Below are 19,191 nucleotides of genomic sequence, written 5' to 3'. Positions count from 1 at the left end.
TAAGGGCCTTACTATACAACAATAAATAACACTACAAGTACAGTGAAGCATAACAATTCACTGTTAAATATCTCGTAACAGTTTATTGTCCTGGGTGACCAAATGACACCTCCTTCAATCACCGGAGGTCTTCTGATCTCTCTTTCCCCGGCCTTTGGAATTATATCCACCAGAGGACAAGAAGAAAGCGACTCTTCTCCCCTGAGAGGCTCCTCCCAGTTTCGTTGGACAATAATTCCCATCATCCCTAGCAAACTCTGCCAAGGGCCACATTGATTGCAGATGCTAGGCACGGTAGTGTGACACCTCCAGAGGGCTGGGCTAGAGAAAGAGCTAGAAGGAGGGTTTTGGCTTCTGCGCCCTTCCCTCCTGTGGGCTGCAAGAGAAAGAAAGGAAAGCACATAATGCAGAATAACGAAGGCAAACGAGTGGGGTTTGACTGAGGCCCTGGGGTGGTTGTTTTGGGAAAGTTCATTTCCCTGACATGGCACCTAATTTGGCTTCTTTGCAGAAAGCGTGGCCACCTGTCTGTGTGCCTTCCAGTCTGCACAGAGCCATTTTTTGCCTCGAGAACATTTATTCCCAACATGCTAGCCATCGATTGTTGGAGTTTTTAGAACCTGGCATGCTGACTGGCAAAGGGTTAGGCTGGGAGGGACCTTTCTGGCTGCAGTGACGGTCAATCTGCCCAGTACTAACTGTGACAAACCCAGACCTACTGGGATCTGCCACACGTTTACACTAAGCTGCCACCAACCATTCCCTGTAAGAAGTCACACAGACCAGGGATGGATTTTTAAACAATAAAAAGAATAAGGTTTATTTAAATACACACAGGGTAAAATAAAACAATCAGGTGAATAACATAAAGTAACGTGGCTTAGTTTCACTCATACACACACACAGTTTGGTTCACCCAGAACCCTTAACTTGAAGCACAGACCCTGAACCTATCAGTTCTGGCTAACCAACAGACACCTGAACCTATCAGGTTGGTACTCTGACACACAGTAGTACCCTGTCTGACATACATCCCACAACAGCTTCTTCTTCCCAGCTGCTGCTTCGTCACAACCCAGTGTCTCTCAGTGTCTCTCTCTCACCACACAGGCATCACATATTTATACAGTACAGCCCCTCCTCCTGATGTCCCGCCTTCCACTCCCCATAGGATGGAACTTTCCCTCCAAACCCATGACAGACAGGTAACATCAGTGCTGTATGTAACACCTCCCCTCTTTATAAGTTGTTTTGTAGGGGGAAAGCTAACGTGCTTTTCACCAAAAAAACAACCTGAATAAAACACACAACAACAGTTATACATACCATATTATACTTACTTATACTTACATTCTAAGTTAAACTATAGCAAATAGGCATTTAAACATTTACCATATACATTACATCAATTTACCTTTATTCATACAAACCAAATTCAAAACCAGGTACATTTAACTTTTTGTCATCATTATATACACATAGTCCATGTTTCTTTCGCCGTCTTCATTCTTCAGGTCTTCTTGATAAGGCGTCAGCAACACAGTTCACTGACCCTCTGACCACCTTCACTTCAAAGTCATAGTCCTGTAGGTTTAAAGCCCACCTCATAAGTTTGCTATTGTGGGTTTTCATTGTCTTTAACCATTGCAGTGGTGAATGGTCAGTACACAGAATAAAATGTCTTCCCCAGATGTAAGGCTTGGCCTTCTGGATCGCGTAGACTATGGCCAAACACTCCTTCTCCACGGTTGCCAAATGTCTCTCACCTTTTTGAAGTTTCCTACTCAGGTAGGACACTGGATGCTGGTCACCATTCTCATCCTCCTGGCACAGAACTGCTCCTACCCCGCTGTTAGACGCATCGGTGTAGATGATGAACTCCCGGTCGAAGTCTGGAGCACGCAGGACAGGATAGTTGATTAACGCCTCCTTCAACCTCTGGAACGCCGCCTCACAGTCGCTGGTCCACGGGATGCGGTCATCAGCCGTCTTCCTCGTCAGATCGGTCAGCGGAGCCGCAATCTCGCTAAACCTCGGGATGAACTTTCTGTAGTAGCCCACCAACCCAAGAAATGATTTGACTTTTTTCTTGGTGTTGGGTCTAGGCCAATCGCGAACAGCTTTTATTTTGGCCTCCAGGGGTTTTATCACTCCTCCCCCTACCATGTGACCCAAGTATTTTATTTCTGGGCTACCCAGCTGACACTTGCTGGCCTTTACTGTTAGCCCTGCTGCACTTAACCTCTGCAGCACTAACTCCAGGTGTATCAGGTGATCTTCCCAGGTATTACTGAAGATCCCTATGTCGTCAATGTAGGCCACTGTAAAGTCACTGAGCCCTGCCAAGGTCTGGTCCATCAGCCTTTGGAATGTGGCTGGTGCATTTCTGAGACCAAAGCTCAGGACTCGAAACTCATAGAGACCAAAAGGGCTGCAAAAGGCAGTCTTTTCTTGATCCCTGGGATCAATTCTTAATTGCCAATATCCCTTTACCAGGTCCAATGATGAGATGAACCGACAACCCCCTATGGTTTCAATCAGGTTGTCTAGCCTGGGCATTGGGTAGGCATCAGGAGTGGTTACACGGTTTAATTTCCTGTAATCAACACAAAACCTAATGCTCCCATCAGGCTTGTCCACAAGGACAATCGGAGAGGACCAAGGACTAGAAGAGGGGACGATTATGTTCTCCCTCAGCATCTCGTCCAGCTCCTTCCGCACCTTGTCCCTATAGGGTCCCGTTACTCGGTATGGGGATACTGCCTGCGGGGGTGCATCCCCTGTGTGGATCCGATGCATCACTCCCTTCACTATCCCCGGCTTGTTGGAAAACACCTGCTGATATTTACTAAGCAGCATTTTCAGTTCTTGCTGCTGGTCTTGGGTGAGTGCAGGACTGATCTTTACCTCCTCTGGGTTGTATTTTACTTCCCCTCTACCCTCCCAGAAGGGTAATTCAGCTTCCTCACTCTCAGCTGCTTTTATCGCGAATAAAACCCTCTGTTCCCCTCTGTAGTAGGGTTTTAGGGCATTCACATGAACCACCCTCCTTGCTTGGTTCTCCTCCTGCTCTATTAGGTAGTTCAGGTCTGACATCTTGGAAATGACCCTATATGGTCCTGCCCATTTGAGCTGCAGTTTATTCTCTCTGCAGGGCCTAAGCCAAAGCACTTCCTCCCCTGGGTCAAAGTGCCTCTCTCTAGCTTTGTGGTCATACCATGTTTTCTGTCTGACCTTCTGAGCTTGCAGGTTTTCTGCTGCCAGCTCTAGATTTCTCCTTAGGTCATTCATCAAGGTGTCTATGTACGTCACAACGTCTTGTGGGTCATCCTGGGTGATCTGCTCCCAATTTTGTTTGATCAAATCAAGGGGCCCTTTCACCCCTAAGTGTGCAGCAAACATGTCAGAGTGACCCCTTTGTAAGATCATGGGGCGATACTTTTCAGGTACCACCAGCTGACTTCTGATCCCATCTCCCCCTTTTGAGATATTCCTCAGGGTCTCTCTATATAAAATCCCCTTTTTTTCCAGAACTCTCACTGGGGTTTCAGGTGTTAGCTGGGCGTCAGTCACCTGTTCAAAACACTTTTGGAGAGTGGCGTCTGCCTTTTGCTCCTGTCCAAATCTGCTGTCTGTGGTTAAGGTTTCCACCACAGCTTCTGAACTCCCCTCTGCTTCCGTCTCTGGCTCATCATTACCCCCCTGAACTGTCCCTGTGGTGGCTTGTGAGCGTGTAATCACTAGCACCCGTTTCACATGTTCAGCCAGGTCATTTCCCACGAGCACGGCTGCTGGCAGAGTCGATGAAATCGCTAGCCGCCAATCTCCCCTCCAGCCTTGAAAGTTGACAGGTACCTCTGCTACTGGCAGAGAGATTACCTGCCCCTCAATCCCTGCCACCTTCATGCTCTCATTTGGGATTATAAACTCCCGAGGAATAATATCTGGATGGCACAGGGTTACCTGGGAACAAGTGTCCCGCAGCCCCCTATACTGACGGTCAAGTATTCCTACGTCCACCCCAGCTGTCTCAAACAACTGAGAATCTGTTTTTATCAGCAAGCAGCGCTTTACCTCCACAAGAGGACCATTTTCCTCAGCCTGATCAGCAGAGGTAGCTGTTCCAGACTGAGTAGCCATGGCAACAGGCTCCCTCAGTGACACTGAGCCTTGCTCTTTCTGGACACAGAACACAGCTTTTGGCTTGGTCCCACTAGAATTCTGAGGCACCATTCCTTTTAGCTGCTTCAATTTCTCACACTCTGAGATTAGATGACCCTTTCCCTGACAGAAATAACATTTTCTGGTGTATTTTGATTCTCTCTCATCTTGTTTTGGTTTTCCCTCCAAAATCTGAGGTCTTAGTTTCATGTCTGAGGGCTTCCCTTCACCATGGGCCCCTCCCCCTTGCTGGCTTTTCCCTGGTCCCTGAGAGTACTTGCTGTAGGTTTCTTTGGGTTTACCTACAGATTTCCCCTCACCCAAGGGCTTTCTTATTTGGGAAATAAAATCTGCGATCTCTGCGGCTGCTGCCACAGATTTCGGTTTCCTCTCCCTCACCTGGAATTTCAATTCCCCATGCAGGACTGAATAGAACTGTTCCAGTGCTATCAAGTCTTTAAGCTGCTCATAGGTCTCTGTCCCCTCCTGCGATAGCCATTTCCCAAGCAGCCTCACCAATTGGGCCCCCACTTGGGTAAAAGTCTGTTCTGGTTTCTTGGTGAGGGACCTGAATCTTTGTCTCAGCTGCTCTGCATTTATCCCATGTCTGGCAAACACCAGTTTCTTAAACTCTGCAAAATCTTTCATCAGTTCCTCAGGCATCTCGGCATAAACCTCAGCCAGGCTACCACTGATTAAAGATCGCATGATGGTCATCTTCTCAGTTTCCCTCACTGAGAAGTCCACAAACGCTCTTTCCACTAGGGAAAAGAACACCTCAGGACAATCTCCCTCGTGGTACACAGGGAATTTCTTCAGGTCAGCTTTAGACAGTTGGCCTCCCTCAGAATCCCTATTGTTATTATTGTTCTGGTTCATCATTTCCAGTTTTCTTAATTCAAACGCCATTCTTTCTTTTTCCAGAGCAATTTTCTCTCTCTCCATTCTTTCTTCCCTCTCCATTTCCATTCTCTCTCTCTCTAATCTTTCTTCTTTTTCCAATTGCCTCATCCTCAATTCATGCTGTTGGGCTATGAGTAATTTTCTGAGCTCTGGGTTCTGCTCTCCTGTGCTGTCACCCTGCACTGAGCCAAATTCATCCTCAGAACCTTGGTCAATCTGGGGGTCTTTCACTTCACTCATGTCTGCTATCTGGCTTCGAGTTAAGGGCATAATCCCCCCTCAGAACAGGCTGCTTTAAAAAGTCAAGCCTCAAAATAAAACGACCACTTTTTTCCTTCTTGCCTCAGAACCAGCTCTCCCTAGAGATTGCTGCTGTTCTTCAGCACTAACTTGCAACAGTATCGAGTCAGAGCCTACCCCCCTCTGCTGGGCCTCTCAGCTGGCAAGCTAGCTCACTGTTACTACGCAGTTTTGCCTCAGCTTTTTCCCGCCAAAACTAGGCTGCCTCAGAGCACCTTAATCTAAGTCTCCCCAGTTGGCACGTTCTTCCACTAGTGCACCTCCCCGTGAGGTACACCTAGAAGATTACCTACGCGCCTCAGACTGTCCCTGACTAGACCCCCCTTGCTCTGGGCACACTTGCCAAGGCTTTGCTGGACCACTGGACAACTGGACCAGTCGTATCCCACACGCTGGACACCAATCAATGTGACAAACCCAGACCTACTGGGATCTGCCACACGTTTACACTAAGCTGCCACCAACCATTCCCTGTAAGAAGTCACACAGACCAGGGATGGATTTTTAAACAATAAAAAGAATAAGGTTTATTTAAATACACACAGGGTAAAATAAAACAATCAGGTGAATAACATAAAGTAACGTGGCTTAGTTTCACTCATACACACACACAGTTTGGTTCACCCAGAACCCTTAACTTGAAGCACAGACCCTGAACCTATCAGTTCTGGCTAACCAACAGACACCTGAACCTATCAGGTTGGTACTCTGACACACAGTAGTACCCTGTCTGACATACATCCCACAACAGCTTCTTCTTCCCAGCTGCTGCTTCGTCACAACCCAGTGTCTCTCAGTGTCTCTCTCTCACCACACAGGCATCACATATTTATACAGTACAGCCCCTCCTCCTGATGTCCCGCCTTCCACTCCCCATAGGATGGAACTTTCCCTCCAAACCCATGACAGACAGGTAACATCAGTGCTGTATGTAACACTAACCAATCGGTCCCTCCTGTCTCTGATTCAAAGAAAGCCCTGCGTCTCTGCTGTGTTATTTCTCCCCTCTGTCGCCTTTTGGTAGTCAGCAGTCTGTTGAGGTCTGTTGCTGAAAGCAGTCACGTTTGCCAGTTTGCTGCTTGATCCCTTCCACTGTAAGTAGTGCAAACTTTCATTCTTTCTCCTACTAATGTCTCAGAGTGAATTACTGAGACTGTACATTCCAAGTTAATAAATAAGGGGCGGTCAGTTCTGGAGAACTTGAAGTTTTCCTGCTCTGTGAATCCCTCCACTTCTGCTGGGTAGATCATGGAATTTAACCGAGATTTCAAAACTCTGCAACATCTATAACCCTGAGGCTCTCTGTCAATTTGCTGGTCTCCTTCCTTTGTGTTCCCAGGGATTCGTCTCTCCCATTAAGAGGCTGGTTTTCCCAAAGGCAGCCCGAAAGCAGGCTCTCAGGATTAGCAGCGTGTACCGGCGCCCTCTCCACTCAGTCCTTCTGTACCCTCCGGATTACCTCATTGACCCCCAGATCCTCCTCCATGACTATGTGGAAAAGGAAGTGAAGGTGAGAGGAGCAAAGGAGTCTTGAGCCGGCTTCTGCATGCACTTATTTGCTGGTATTCACATCGTGGCTAAGGACCAAGGTAGACATCCAACTGACCTTTGTTTTGGCTAGAAAACCCACACTGTGGCCACCTGGGAGCCCTTCTGCAAGCCAGAAGGGATTACCTGCATGTGTGGAACAACAACTCCCATCAACCCCAGCCAGCACAGCCATATGGAGGGATGCCCTCCTAATATAACTCGCATAAAACCTCAAGCAGGACCACCGGGATATGATCTGAAAGCAGAAATGCTGATGGTTCTGACAATTGCAAAGGATTTATTCTGATGCATTTTAAAAAAATAGTCCATTCAAGAAAGACATAGGCTGGTTCTCTTTTAATCAATAAAATGCCTCCAGCCCAGAAAATATGTCCATGATCAGACAAGATGGTCATGTGCTCAAAACAAAAGACAATGGGCAACATGCTTGTTGTTAAATAGACAAGTCTGCGGTTGCTTATTGCTTTGTGCTAAGCTAAGCAACGAAAAATGTATCAGCCCAAATCCTGTTGCTTAGCGTAGTAAATTGTCCTAGAGCAGGCCCATTGGATCAGTCAGGATTTCTTGAGTCAGGTCCTCGGTAGGATTCCACTCTATAGGGTTTACTCAAGTTTTGACTTCCTTTAGCATTGGAAGTTGCTGTTGGAGTAGTCCCATTGGCATCAATGGAACTTATGGAGGAGTTGACTCTCCAAATCCCCATTGAGTCTGTGAGCCCACACTCGTGCAATTTACTACGCTAAGCCACAGGATTTGGGCCGTTGGGTTACAAGGCTCAAATACAGACAAACATAAGGTCGGTATGGAAAAAAGAGTCTTTGTGGACCTGAATACAGAAAAGAAAACGTGATCAACAAACAGGAACATGATAACCCCATAAATAAGAGTCGGTGGGCTGAAATATACTGATATATGCTGAACCAGAGGACACAGAACGGCCTCATCATAGCTCATCTCTTGTACGGTGCATGTCTTGATAAAGCTCTTTTAATTCTGTGCATCTCTATTATTATCTCTTGCAACCACACAGCTGTGTAACCTTTTTCTAGCTTTCCTGACCAGAGAAAGTGGCTTCTGTTTAGCTTGTTTGGGAGTCAGCAATGCTCATCACGGATTGAGGAGGAGAAGATTCTCTCCTTTCATCACAACATTCGGGGAAGAAAGTGTTATATCTTCTCTAAAAGTCTGCTCTGATCTCTTTAATTAGGGGTTCCCCGAATGCAGTTGAAATTATATGCATGGGGGGGGGGAATTTGCATACTCAGTGCACAACTTCAGTGAACATCACAAGGTCTAGATTTGACCTCAGTGATTTGTTTGTTTATTGTTTCAGCTTGATATACAGCACCCACACTCACTAGGCTATAAGAAAGAAACCTAGTTTGGCAGCGGATGAAATTGGCAATTATAGGCCCGTCGCCAATGTTTCTTTCATGAGCAAAGTGGTGGAGAGGGTGGTGGCCGACCAGCTTCAGGTCTGTTTGGATGAAACCAATGCCCTGGATCCGTTCCAGTCAGGCTTCAGGCTGCACCATGGCACGGAAACAGCACTGGTCGCCCTGCACGATGACCTGTTGAGGGAGGCCGACAGGAGCAAAGTGTCGCTGCTGGTCCTCCTCGACATCTCAGCGGCTTTTGATACCACTGACCACGGTATCCTCCTGGGGAGGCTCTCCAAGTTGGGAATTGGTGGCTCGGCGCTCGCCTGGCTCCGTTCCTTCTTGGGGGACCGCCCCCAGAGAGTGCAGCTTGGGGAGAGTGTCTCGGCCGCGTGGAGTCTCAACTGTGGGGTTCCACAGGGGTTGATTATCTCCCCAATGCTGTTTAACATCTACATGAGGCCGCTGGGTGGGGTCATCAGGGGATGTGGCGCATCGCGTCATCAATATGCTGATGACACGCAGCTCTACATCTCCTTTTCACCAACTGCAGGTGATGCTGTCCTTTCCCTTCAGTGCTGCCTGGGGACCGTACTGCAATGGATGCAGGAGAACGGGCTGAGGCTGAACCCGGACAAGATGGAAGTTCTGAGGGTTGGTGCTCCTGTGGTAAGTGGTTTGGGTGACTCTCTCACGTTTGGGAGGGTCACCCTGGCCGCGAAGAGTGGGGTCCGCAGCCTGGGCATACATTTGGACCCGACACTCACCATGGAAACGCAGGTGGCGTCGGTAGTCCGCACCACCTTTTTCCACCTTTGGCGGATTGCCCGGCTGCAACCCTATCTTGACACGGGGGCGCTCACGACCTTGGTCCACACACTCGTAATCTCAAGATTAGACCACTGTAACATGCACTACGTGGGGCTTCCTTTGAGGCTGACGCGGAAACTTCAGGTGGTGCAGAATGCAGCGGCCAGACTCCTTACCGGAGTGAGAAAATACCATCATATTTCTCCAACGCTGGCTGCATTGCACTGGCTGCCCATCTGTTTCCACATCAACTTCAAAGTTTTAATGCTTACTTACAAGGCCCTAAATGGTTTAGGACCTCGATATTTGGCGGAACGCCTGCTCCCACCTAGATCTACCCGGATCACCTGCACGAGTCAGGAGGTGAGGCTGAGGAGCCTGACGCCGAGAGAGGCCCGGAAGGAGAAGACACGAAACCGGGCCTTCTCGGTGGTGGCTCCTCGCCTCTGGAACAATCTCCCTCTGGAGATTTCCGTGGCCCCTACGCTGGCCATCTTTAAAACCCAATTAAAAACATGGTTGTTCATTCAGGCCTTCCCTCCAGCCAATTCTTGATTTTCTTTCTATTCTTTCCTATTCTTTATTTTATTGTAGTTGTTGTTGTATTGTTATATAGTTGTTTGTGTTTTATTGTCTGATTTTATATTGGAAGCCGCCTAGAGTGGTCTGGTGGTCCACATAGGCCGGCTATAAATCAAATCAAATCAAATCAAATCAATCAATCAATCAATCAATCAATCAATCAATCAATCAATCAATCAATCAATCAATCAATCAATCAATCAATCAATCAATCAATCAATCAATCAATAATGACATATAAGCTGTAGAAATGAAGAGCATGGTGTTATGTTTAAACCAGTTTTGGACGTGGCTCAGTCAAGAACCTTCCAAAGATACAGCTTCTCTATAACAAGGAATAATTATTTTCATTCCAACACTTGTATTATCGTACAGTTCCGAGAGCTGCTTTATTTATATTTATTTATTTGATTTATATCCCGCCCATCTGGTATATTCTACCGCTCTGGGCGGCTGATGCTTTCCCATCAGTCGTCCTGTTGATTTCAAGAGATTTTTCTCCCAAGTAAATGTAGATGGAATTGTTGCCTTAAAGGATTAAGTTTGACTCAGATGTGAACCTGAGCTTGAAGAGGTGCTTTCATATTTATATTCCAGGCATGTGATTATTTAATAGTGCCATTTGTTTTCGATCAAACAGAGGAATCCCCCCCCCCCAACTTGTTCTCAGACTGCAAAGCTTCTCTCTGAGAGCCAGGCCCTCATCAGGCAGGCCATTTGAACAATTTAACTTTCCTACTTCACATATACCGATATGTATTTATGTACAGTTCCATGGTATATAAATCGCTGGCAGGGTTCACACATTTTGATACGTTCCTTGAACTTTGAACAAATTTTGCAGGCTATGCGGGGCATGACTCATTTTCCGTCCCATTTGAAGCACACGCTGCTCTAAAAGTGCTTTGTTTTACTTTATCTTTTGCCCGACGCACCTGTTTATGGCTAGAACAGCATCTGCATTCATGTGAGAAATTTTAGAAGGCAATATTGGAAGAGGTTTCATCACTCAAAGTTTCCCTTGGCAGTTCTTTGGGGGTTTTGGGGTGCCTTGTTTCTAAAAAAGACACTAGGCAGGATGTTTCTCTGCGTTGGCAAGGAAAAGCTTGAGTGGGGATGAATGTTACAACGAGGAAGTGACGCGTTAAACTCTTGGGGAAAAGAGAACACCGATATATCGCTTAGCTTTCGGGGGGGGGAGTTAAAAAAAGAGAACAAACAGAGTGGCCGTGCTGAGCCCAGGGCACCAAAAACACAACTGGGAGCAAAGTAAATCAGCAGCACTGTTTACACACACCACACTGATGTGGATAGAAGTGATTCAGGGATTGAATCATTTCTCAAAGCCCAAGCCGGCAAGGTTTGAAAAAAAAAATGGATGGGTTGGCCAAATGAACTGATCTTACCCATGTGAATGGAAATTTATAAAACGATTTAAGTTTTATAAACAAGTCAGAGATCTAGATTGTTTTTGTAGATTGTTTTCATTTTAACTATTGTTTTTTTGTGTGTTCGTTTCAACTGAATTGTTTTAATTGATGTTGGAAGCCGCCCGGAGACTCTTGTGGAGTGGGGGCGGCGTACAAGTTGAATGGATAAACAAATAAGATAAATAAATAAATAAATAAATAAATAAATAAATAAATAAATAAATAAATAAATAAATAAATAAATAATGGCAGAATAATCGATATAACTTCGGTTCTTATGGTCTGTGTAACTATGACCTAGGACAAACAGAATTTGGTGGGATCCTTCTAAGCAGACTTGCCTACCATTGCATTATCAGCCTCTTGTATTTTAGGTGCTTTGACTTGATCGTAAATGCTTCGCAACATAGGAAGTTGTCATATACGGGGTCAGAACACCACTCCTTCAATCACCCCACTGGCTGCTGCTCTCTTAAGTTGCAGGAACAATTTTTTTCCCCAGCTGGGCCTTGCCATGTGGCCTTCGGCAGACCATGCCAGAACTCCACCACTTAGCTATGCTTTACACCGTCTTTGCAGTTTTAAGGGCTGTAAAGGTAAATCGTTCATGTGTTGTAGAATCAATGGTGATATATTTTATTGGTGTGGCTTGTGTGTCATTTTACAGCTTTTAAGAGGTGATTTCCCTTTGGAAGATGTGCCCTACAAGCTGTTGAAGTCTGTTCAAGCTCGTAAGAAAAGAAGGAATCCCTTCTCATAAAAGCCGAATCTCGTCGCTCCTCGTCCAACCCACATTCTGTTGAAAGAAAGATCCATAGCTTTATTTGTATTTGAACCGTTTGAGCTGTGAAAGTAGAATAAAATAAAGCAAAACAATAAAATAAATCACTAGCACAACTGACTCTGATCGAAGATCTTCCAAACCCATGAGACACACACACATCCCTCTAGTGCAGATTTTTGCTATGGCAATTCTGTGCCAGTCTCATTCCATGACTGTTGCTTTTTTCCCCTCATTTTTCTCTTGGTCTCCAGTTTTTAGGTCACCTGACTTGGGTCAACACTTCCTTGAACCCTTCCAGTCGTGATGAGCTTTTGCAGCTACTGGACACCGCCCGGGTAACCGCTGTTTCATCACACGTTGATGTTTTTTAAATTAGCAGTAATGTACTGTACCTGGAATGAAAGTTGCCCAACAGGATATTAGATGCAGGGCCAATGAAGTATTAAGGGAGCCAGAGGTTGCAAACAGTTGGCCAACAACAGCCACACTGTGGGGCAGGCAAGTTCAAAATAAACATGCTTTATTGCAATAAAGCAGTGTTATTTTCATGCTGGAAATATATATACCACTGGGCATATCCCTGAGCAGACACATCTAAAATGGTGCTGTGTCTGGTAGGGAAACATACAAATTAATTAAGAAGCACATCTGCTCCCGCTCACATTGCTATGTCCCTGCCCCGTGTCTGTAGTGTTTCCCACGGCTTCAGGGACCAAAACTGGAATTTGATCCCTGGGCCAAAAGTGGCTCTCTTATCCCCTCTTTATCCAGAATGAGCATTTGACCATCTGCTTCCTTATACAGTAGGACCCCCTTATCCACAGGGTCAGTATCCACTGACTCACTTACCCAGAGTCTGAAAAAATTAAAAATATTAAAAGAAAAAAAAATCCTAATTTATTTTTACTTGTATTACAATAACCGATCACTAGAGGGAGCCAGAGGCCATGCTATGAATACTTGTTCGTGAAGAATACAGTACTGTATATAGTGTAGAATGGTCTCTGGTGCCCCCTAGTAGTCAATTCTGGTAATGCATATGAAAATAATTTTTTCTAAACCCCCCCTTACCATGCTATACAGGCACTCCTCACTTAATGGCCAAGTTCTGTTCTTACAACTAGGTCGTGAAGCAAACTGGTCAATAAGTGAGGATCAACCATATTGTATTAAGGAGTAATAAATCACATGCCGTTGAGAAGGGGTGTGACGAAGACACAAGCACAGATTTCCGAGGGTCGTAAAGGGTTGTCAATCTGAGCGGTCATTGAACCGGTAGGTTATTAAGTGAGGAGTGCCTGTACAGTCAAAAATTATTATTATTATCCACAGTTTTCAGTATCCGTAGTGGGCTCAGAGCCAGTCCCCCGTGGATATGGGAGCCCTACTGTACAGTCCAAAACTGGGATGGGCATTGAAATTGGAACATCTGCCTGTTCGCTTTATTGGGCTTCCCTTGCATTCTAGATTTGTTGACCCAAATCATGCTTGCTTCCACCAGCAGGTGGGTCCAAATCATTTCCGAGGTCACGCCTTCTGTGGCATCACAAGGACCCACACTCCAGTCTCCTCTGGTGGCCTTGAAATCTCTATGAATGAGACCCGGCCACATGAGTAGGGAATGCCATCCTCCCGTCTTTTCCAAGGGTGACGAGATGGGACAGGGGGCTTCTGAGCCCACTCCAGAGAGCTTGGGAATGTAAGTTTTTTTCCCCATGGGCACCACCACTCCAAGAACCACACAGGACTCCTCCAGCATCTTCGGGCCCTGCTCAGCAGGTTTTCCTTCTGCTCGGCTTTTCTGCAGCAACTCAAGGAGCTTCCTTCGAAGACGACCCCCGAGCAGGACAGCATCCTGAGCCTCTCCGCCCGCTGCCTGCTCCTCACCTGGAGAGACAATGAGGAGCTCATCTTGAGGATCCCCACACACGAAATTGCGGCTTGCTCGTACCTGCGGGATGATGCCCTGCACCTCCTGGTGCTCAAAACAGGTATGGATTGCCCAGTGGTTTAAACCTCTGGCTTCTGAGTCACCGGCTGGCCGTTTAATTCCCTACTGCGCAGCTGCACAAAGTCCCAGGACACTCTTGGGAGAAGGGACGGGGGAAACCACTTCTGTGTATTCTCTACCTGGCATACCCTGAAAAACGGTCTCTGTGAGTCAGAACTGCCTTGACAGCACATGATGATGATGATGGTGGTGGTGATGGTGGGCTCAGTTCCACAGACTGGGCTCTGGGCAGGAGGAACCCCACAGCACCACACTTGATCCAGCATAACCTGGAGTTACACATTCAAAGTCCTGGTGCACCAAAATCCTGGTGCCGTTTCGCTTCATGGTGCGGTGGTTCAACTGCAGTATGGCCGTGAAGACTCTGCTCGCAACCTGAGTTCGATCCTGGGTTCAGGTTTATTTTATTTATTTCTTGGATTTCTATCCCGCCCATCTGGACCAAAGGTCTACTCTGGGCAGTTTATAAATTTAAAAGCAATAAAACCCAAAACATATATTATAGGTCGAATATGGTGAAGTATAAGAAATTAAGATACGGCAGGAGGGAAATTCTGCCCAAATAGCCAGGTTTTAAGTCTGTTCCTGAAAACACTCAGAGAGGGAACCAGGCAGATTTCTCCTGGCAAGTTGTTCCAAAGGTGAGGGGCCACCGCCGAGAAGGCCCTGTTCTTTGTTCTTTTCTTATGGACCGTCCTTGGCGTTAGGGCCCCTCAGCCGCCCAGCCTGGCCGGAATGAGGTTGCTGGCTCAAGTCTGACCCAGCCTTCCATCTTTACGAGGTCTGTAAACTGAGTACGCAGCAAGTTGTGGTTCTCAAAATTATGTTGCAAATCCCCCAGAGAGTGTTATATGTACTGTGGGGCAGTACATAAGCAGCACATCTTGGGGTGGTGGTGGTTGATTTTTGGTTTGGCTTTTTGTATTATTTGTAGTTTCCTTTCGGCCATTTTGTGTGTTGAGTATTTTTATTCAGCAACGGGACTTTGGGGTTAAGAGGAAGGAAAAACAGCATGGAAGAGGAACCTGACCTTTGCTTTCATCATCTTCCATAATATTCCAAAAGGAAGCATCGGCAGTACTAATCGTCCCTTTGAATAAATGCAAGGAGCCCCGATCTTCGGTGTTCATCCATAGTTGCCTTCCCCCGTTCGTGGAATCGACACGGCTATTCTAACAAACCCCTGGCTTGATCCCCTCTTTCCTCTCCGGCCCTTTTCCCTCGCTGACAAATTGGGGTGGGGCGGGGGGGAGGAATAAAACAAAATCGCTCCAAAAACATGCCCTTTTTTGTGCTGCACGAAAGTGATGCATGAAGGAATGAAAGCCCCCCCCCCAAAAAGACATCCTTGTGCCAAAGAAAATGAACCAAAACTTTGCCTATACAGTATTTTTATTTCAAGGCCATGCATTTGGGGTTATAAAGCAGTATAACTGTCAACCCCATAAGATTTTTCCAGACCTGCTTCTTTTCCCTTCCAGCTGAGCCAGTTCTGAACATTTCCGTGTGGGGCGAGGAAATCTTCTACAACTTTGCTACCTAGAGTACGTTATTAAGATATTATTAAGATATTAAGATAGGAATCGAACAACCAAACTCCGGCTCTGCAGCTAGACGCCCTAAACTCCTGAGCGATCTGGCAATGATGTGATTATTATGCGGATCAGTAGGCATTCAGGTTTCCAGTCTGGAAGGAAATGAAAGGGATGGAGATGAGTTGGCAAACTCTTTCGGTTGAACGATGAAAGATTATTTTGCCAGAAAGATTATACGTATTTTTAAAAAACAAAATTTAAAAGGTGTGTGCTGCAATAAGGGAAGATAACTAAAGGTAGAAGGTGTTGCAGCTTCGTCCGGTGGTTCCTTGGCTAGCCTGAAGACCGAGCCCTGGGAGAGAAGGTACCCGGGCAAAGGTGGTCCTGATGTAGGACAGGTGAAGCTGGAAGAAGACCGCAGCTTCATCACCACCTCAAACGAAAGGTGGTCCAACTTCTTCCAGGCCAAGAGCGCCCTCTCCTGGTGCCTGAGATAAGTACAGTACTTTGGTTTGGCTCTAGGTTGCCAGACTTACAGGGATGTGTGCACCCTCCCCCCCACACACACACCCCAACCTGCCTGGCTGGGAGATAAAGAGAGTCCCAACCTTAAACACCTGGAGGGTGCCAGGTTGGGGGAAAACTGAGGTGGTAGAAATCAGGAGTTCCTGTGCTCTCCCGTGTTCACAAATGTACAAAATGTTGGATGGTTTAAGAGCAGTGCTCTCTGGAACAGCCCAGTCACGCTTCCTAGGGAAGGAAATAATCTGTTAGGAAAGAGGGAGAAAGATCCAACTGGCATGTTTTTCAAAAAGCTCTCCACTCTGCTTTGCCTCCTTGGTTTGCCAGAACAGAATCCTGTTTCTCTTCTTTTTTCCCCCTTTTATCTGGGGCAAATTGCAAGCCAAGCCCACGAGGAAGCTGGCCAGAAAGGGTCCAGGGGTGTCTTGTTTGTTTAACGCTTCAGAGCAGAGAAGTGGGGTGGGGTGGGGGGAACATGACCATACCTAGTGACATGAATCTGGGCTTTGCGGATGCTGGGTTCAGCCCCGAGAAGTGCGTGCTTTCCAAATTCCGTCGCTTTTGTCCCGTCTCCTGGAGAGGATTTGGCACTGGTTTCTGAAATCGGGACAACGTCTGTGTCTCTGCCTGCTTTGGGCCGGGGGTGTGGGGGTGATACGGGAGCTGTGCTGTCTCATTTGTTGTTGTTGTTTAGTTGTGTCTGACTCTTCGTGACCCCATGGACCAGAGCGTGCCAGGCCCTCCTGTCTTCCACTGCCTCCCAGAGTTGGGTCAAATTCATGTTGGTCGCTTAGATGACCCAGTCCATCCATCTCGTCCTCTGTCAAAATCCTTCTCCTCTTGCCTTCACACTTTCCCAACATCAGGATCTTTTCCAGGAAGTCCTCTTTTCTCATGAGATGGCCAAAGTCTTGGAGCCTCAGCTTCAGGATCTGTCCTTCCAGGGAGCACTCAGGGTTGATTTCCTTCAGAACAGATAGGTTTGTTCTCTTTGAAGTCTAGGGGACTCTTAAGAGTCTCCTCCAACACCACAATTCAAAAGCATCAATTCTTCGGCAGTCAGCCTTCTTTATGGTCCAGCTCTCACTTCCATGCATCACTACTGAGAAAACTATAGCTTTGACTATGCAGACATTTGTGGGCAAGGTGATGTCTCTGCTTTTTAAGATGCTGTCGAGGTCTGTCATCGCTTTCCTCCCAAGAAGCAGGCATCTTTTAATTTTGTGGCTGCTGTCACCGCCTGCAGAAGACAGAGGACGAGATGTTTGGACGGGGTCATTGAAGTGACCAACATGAAGTTGACGAAACTCCAGGAGGCCGTGGAAGACAGGAGGGCCTGGCGTGCTCTGGTCCATGGGGTCACGAAGAGTTGGACACGACTTAACAACCAAACAACACACGCTGACTTTAGTAGGTTAGGCTGGGAGGGAGCTTTCTGGGCCGAGAGTGACTGTCAATCTATCCAGCACTAACCAATCGTTCCTTCCCTGCCTCTGAATCCAAAGAGAAGCCCGCCTCTCTGCTCTGAGTCTTTCCCCCTCTCCTTTGTCTTTTGGAAGTAGTCAGTGACTCTGTTGAGGCCTGTGGCTCAAAGCAGTCACGTTTGCCGTGACTGCTTGGGTCTGCTGTTTTTCAGGCTGTTCTGTTGTAAGTAATGGAGCTTTTTATTCTATCTCCTGTTCATGTAAATGATTGATGAAAAAAAAAGGAGTGGATTAATCTGAGGCACTGGAAGCTATTCTGCTCTTTGAATCCTCGCACTTCTGCTGCAGTGTTAGAGGAAGGTAACCGGGAATTCAAGACTCTGCTTCTGGTGCCTCTTTCATCACACGAATGACAACTCCAGCCTGGCTGACGGTGATGTTATTGTTCTCTAGGCTTGGGAGTTGACCCGGTCCCTGCAGGAGGAGGCAGCTTGGACATCTACCCAGCAAGCATGCAGGAGAAGAAGTTCCCCAGCAGTGGCGGGCCAGCGGAGAAGAGGCTGATGGAGCCCCGGCAGCTGGCGGGCACCATGGAGCGTCGCCATACCATCTGCAGCCTGGACTGGAAGATGGCCCGGAGCGGGCACGAGGGGCGGCCCAGTGGCGGAGGCAGCCTGGAGAGGAAGCAGGGGACGGGCAGCTGGGAGAAGAGGCAGAGGGCCGTGGCCGCGGGCAGCGCCAACCGACCCTTCGGGAGCTGGGAGCGCCGCCAGACCTACAGCGGGAGCTGGGAGCGCCGGCCAGTGGCGGGCAAAGCCGGGGGCAGCTGGGAGCGCCGGCAGGCCTACAGCGGGAGTTGGGAGCGAAGCAGGACCTGGGGCAGCTGGGAGCGGCGGCACGCGGGGGACAGCAACCCCCTCGACCCCAAGCCGCCCAGCCCGGAAGCCTACTGCAACCTCATCATCCTGGCGGTGGCCAACAGGGTAAGTGGATGGGCCTCCACCTTTCTGCCTTCTTCCCCTCTGCAGGCCACAGTTCAGAGCCAGCCAACCCCCCCAACCCGCCCCAAAAACAAACAAACTGGCAAGTGAGTCCCATAGACAGGAGAGAAAAAACTATCCCTGCGAGGTCTACATGGCATCGCCTGCAAGCCAAATCCACCCACTTTCGAGGTGGCAGGTGGCTTTCCCAGGGGATGCGAGAACTTTTTACCTTGTCAGATTTCAAATGGTTTCAAATTCTTTGTAATTGAATCGTTTTAATATGCAACCTTTTGTTTTTTCTTTGTTTTTGTTTTTTAATGGTTGTGATTTCTTTTTAACTGTCTGAACACACACACCCCACTTTTATGTGTTTCCTAAACTGCCCTGGGTCCCTTTATGGGGTGTACAAATTGAATGAAGGACCGATTGCTTCATACAGAGATCCGAAAATTTACTTTTTGGAGTGCAGGATCCCGGAATCCCAGGGGCCATGCTAGCTAGGAATTGCAGTGCAGAAAGGAAAAATGGCCAACACCTGCTTTCAGATCATTAATGTAAATTTGCCAGAAAACGAAAGAGATAGGGGGGTATGTAGTAAATGGCTATGTACAATATTGTATATCTGAAATGTCGTGATACTACGGCCACTCTCCCTTATGCCTGCATAAACCGTCCGACTCTTTCCGGTTCCCTACGTCCAATACTTACACAACTGCACTTAACGCTGCCATAACTGACCAAGTGTCAGTATTGTTGGAGTACAGTAGGTTGCAGATTCGTATTTTAGCAGGGGAAATCTCCTCACCATGCGATACT

At 47.3% G+C, this 19,191-nt stretch overlaps 3 protein-coding genes across 3 annotated transcripts in view; 1 reads left to right on the top strand and 2 right to left on the bottom strand.

Annotated features, from left to right (window-relative positions):
• The window catches only part of LOC144588812 (uncharacterized), an 856,730-nt gene that overhangs the window by 209,577 nt on the left and 627,962 nt on the right, over window positions 1-19,191 (bottom strand). The window lies entirely within an intron of this gene.
• CCM2L (CCM2 like scaffold protein) overlaps window positions 1-19,191 on the top strand; it is a 29,701-nt gene that overhangs the window by 1,821 nt on the left and 8,689 nt on the right. Inside the window, exons 2-5 of the mRNA XM_078392263.1 lie at window positions 6,704-6,874; window positions 12,152-12,235; window positions 13,708-13,891; window positions 17,846-18,375. Coding sequence (XP_078248389.1) covers window positions 6,704-6,874; window positions 12,152-12,235; window positions 13,708-13,891; window positions 17,846-18,375 — 969 coding nt within the window. The remainder of the gene's footprint in view (window positions 1-6,703; window positions 6,875-12,151; window positions 12,236-13,707; window positions 13,892-17,845; window positions 18,376-19,191) is intronic.
• Window positions 790-19,191, bottom strand: part of LOC144588813 (uncharacterized) — a 398,202-nt gene continuing 379,800 nt past the window's right edge. Inside the window, exon 2 of the mRNA XM_078392250.1 lies at window positions 790-6,301. Coding sequence (XP_078248376.1) covers window positions 1,504-5,334 — 3,831 coding nt within the window. The 5' untranslated portion in view covers window positions 5,335-6,301 and the 3' untranslated portion in view covers window positions 790-1,503. The remainder of the gene's footprint in view (window positions 6,302-19,191) is intronic.

This window comes from Pogona vitticeps, chromosome 4 (genome assembly GCF_051106095.1).
Source record: "Pogona vitticeps strain Pit_001003342236 chromosome 4, PviZW2.1, whole genome shotgun sequence".
Classification (NCBI taxonomy): domain Eukaryota; kingdom Metazoa; phylum Chordata; class Lepidosauria; order Squamata; family Agamidae; genus Pogona; species Pogona vitticeps.
The sequence above is the reverse complement of the archived record's forward strand: the minus strand, read 5'-3'. Positions and strand labels throughout refer to the sequence as shown.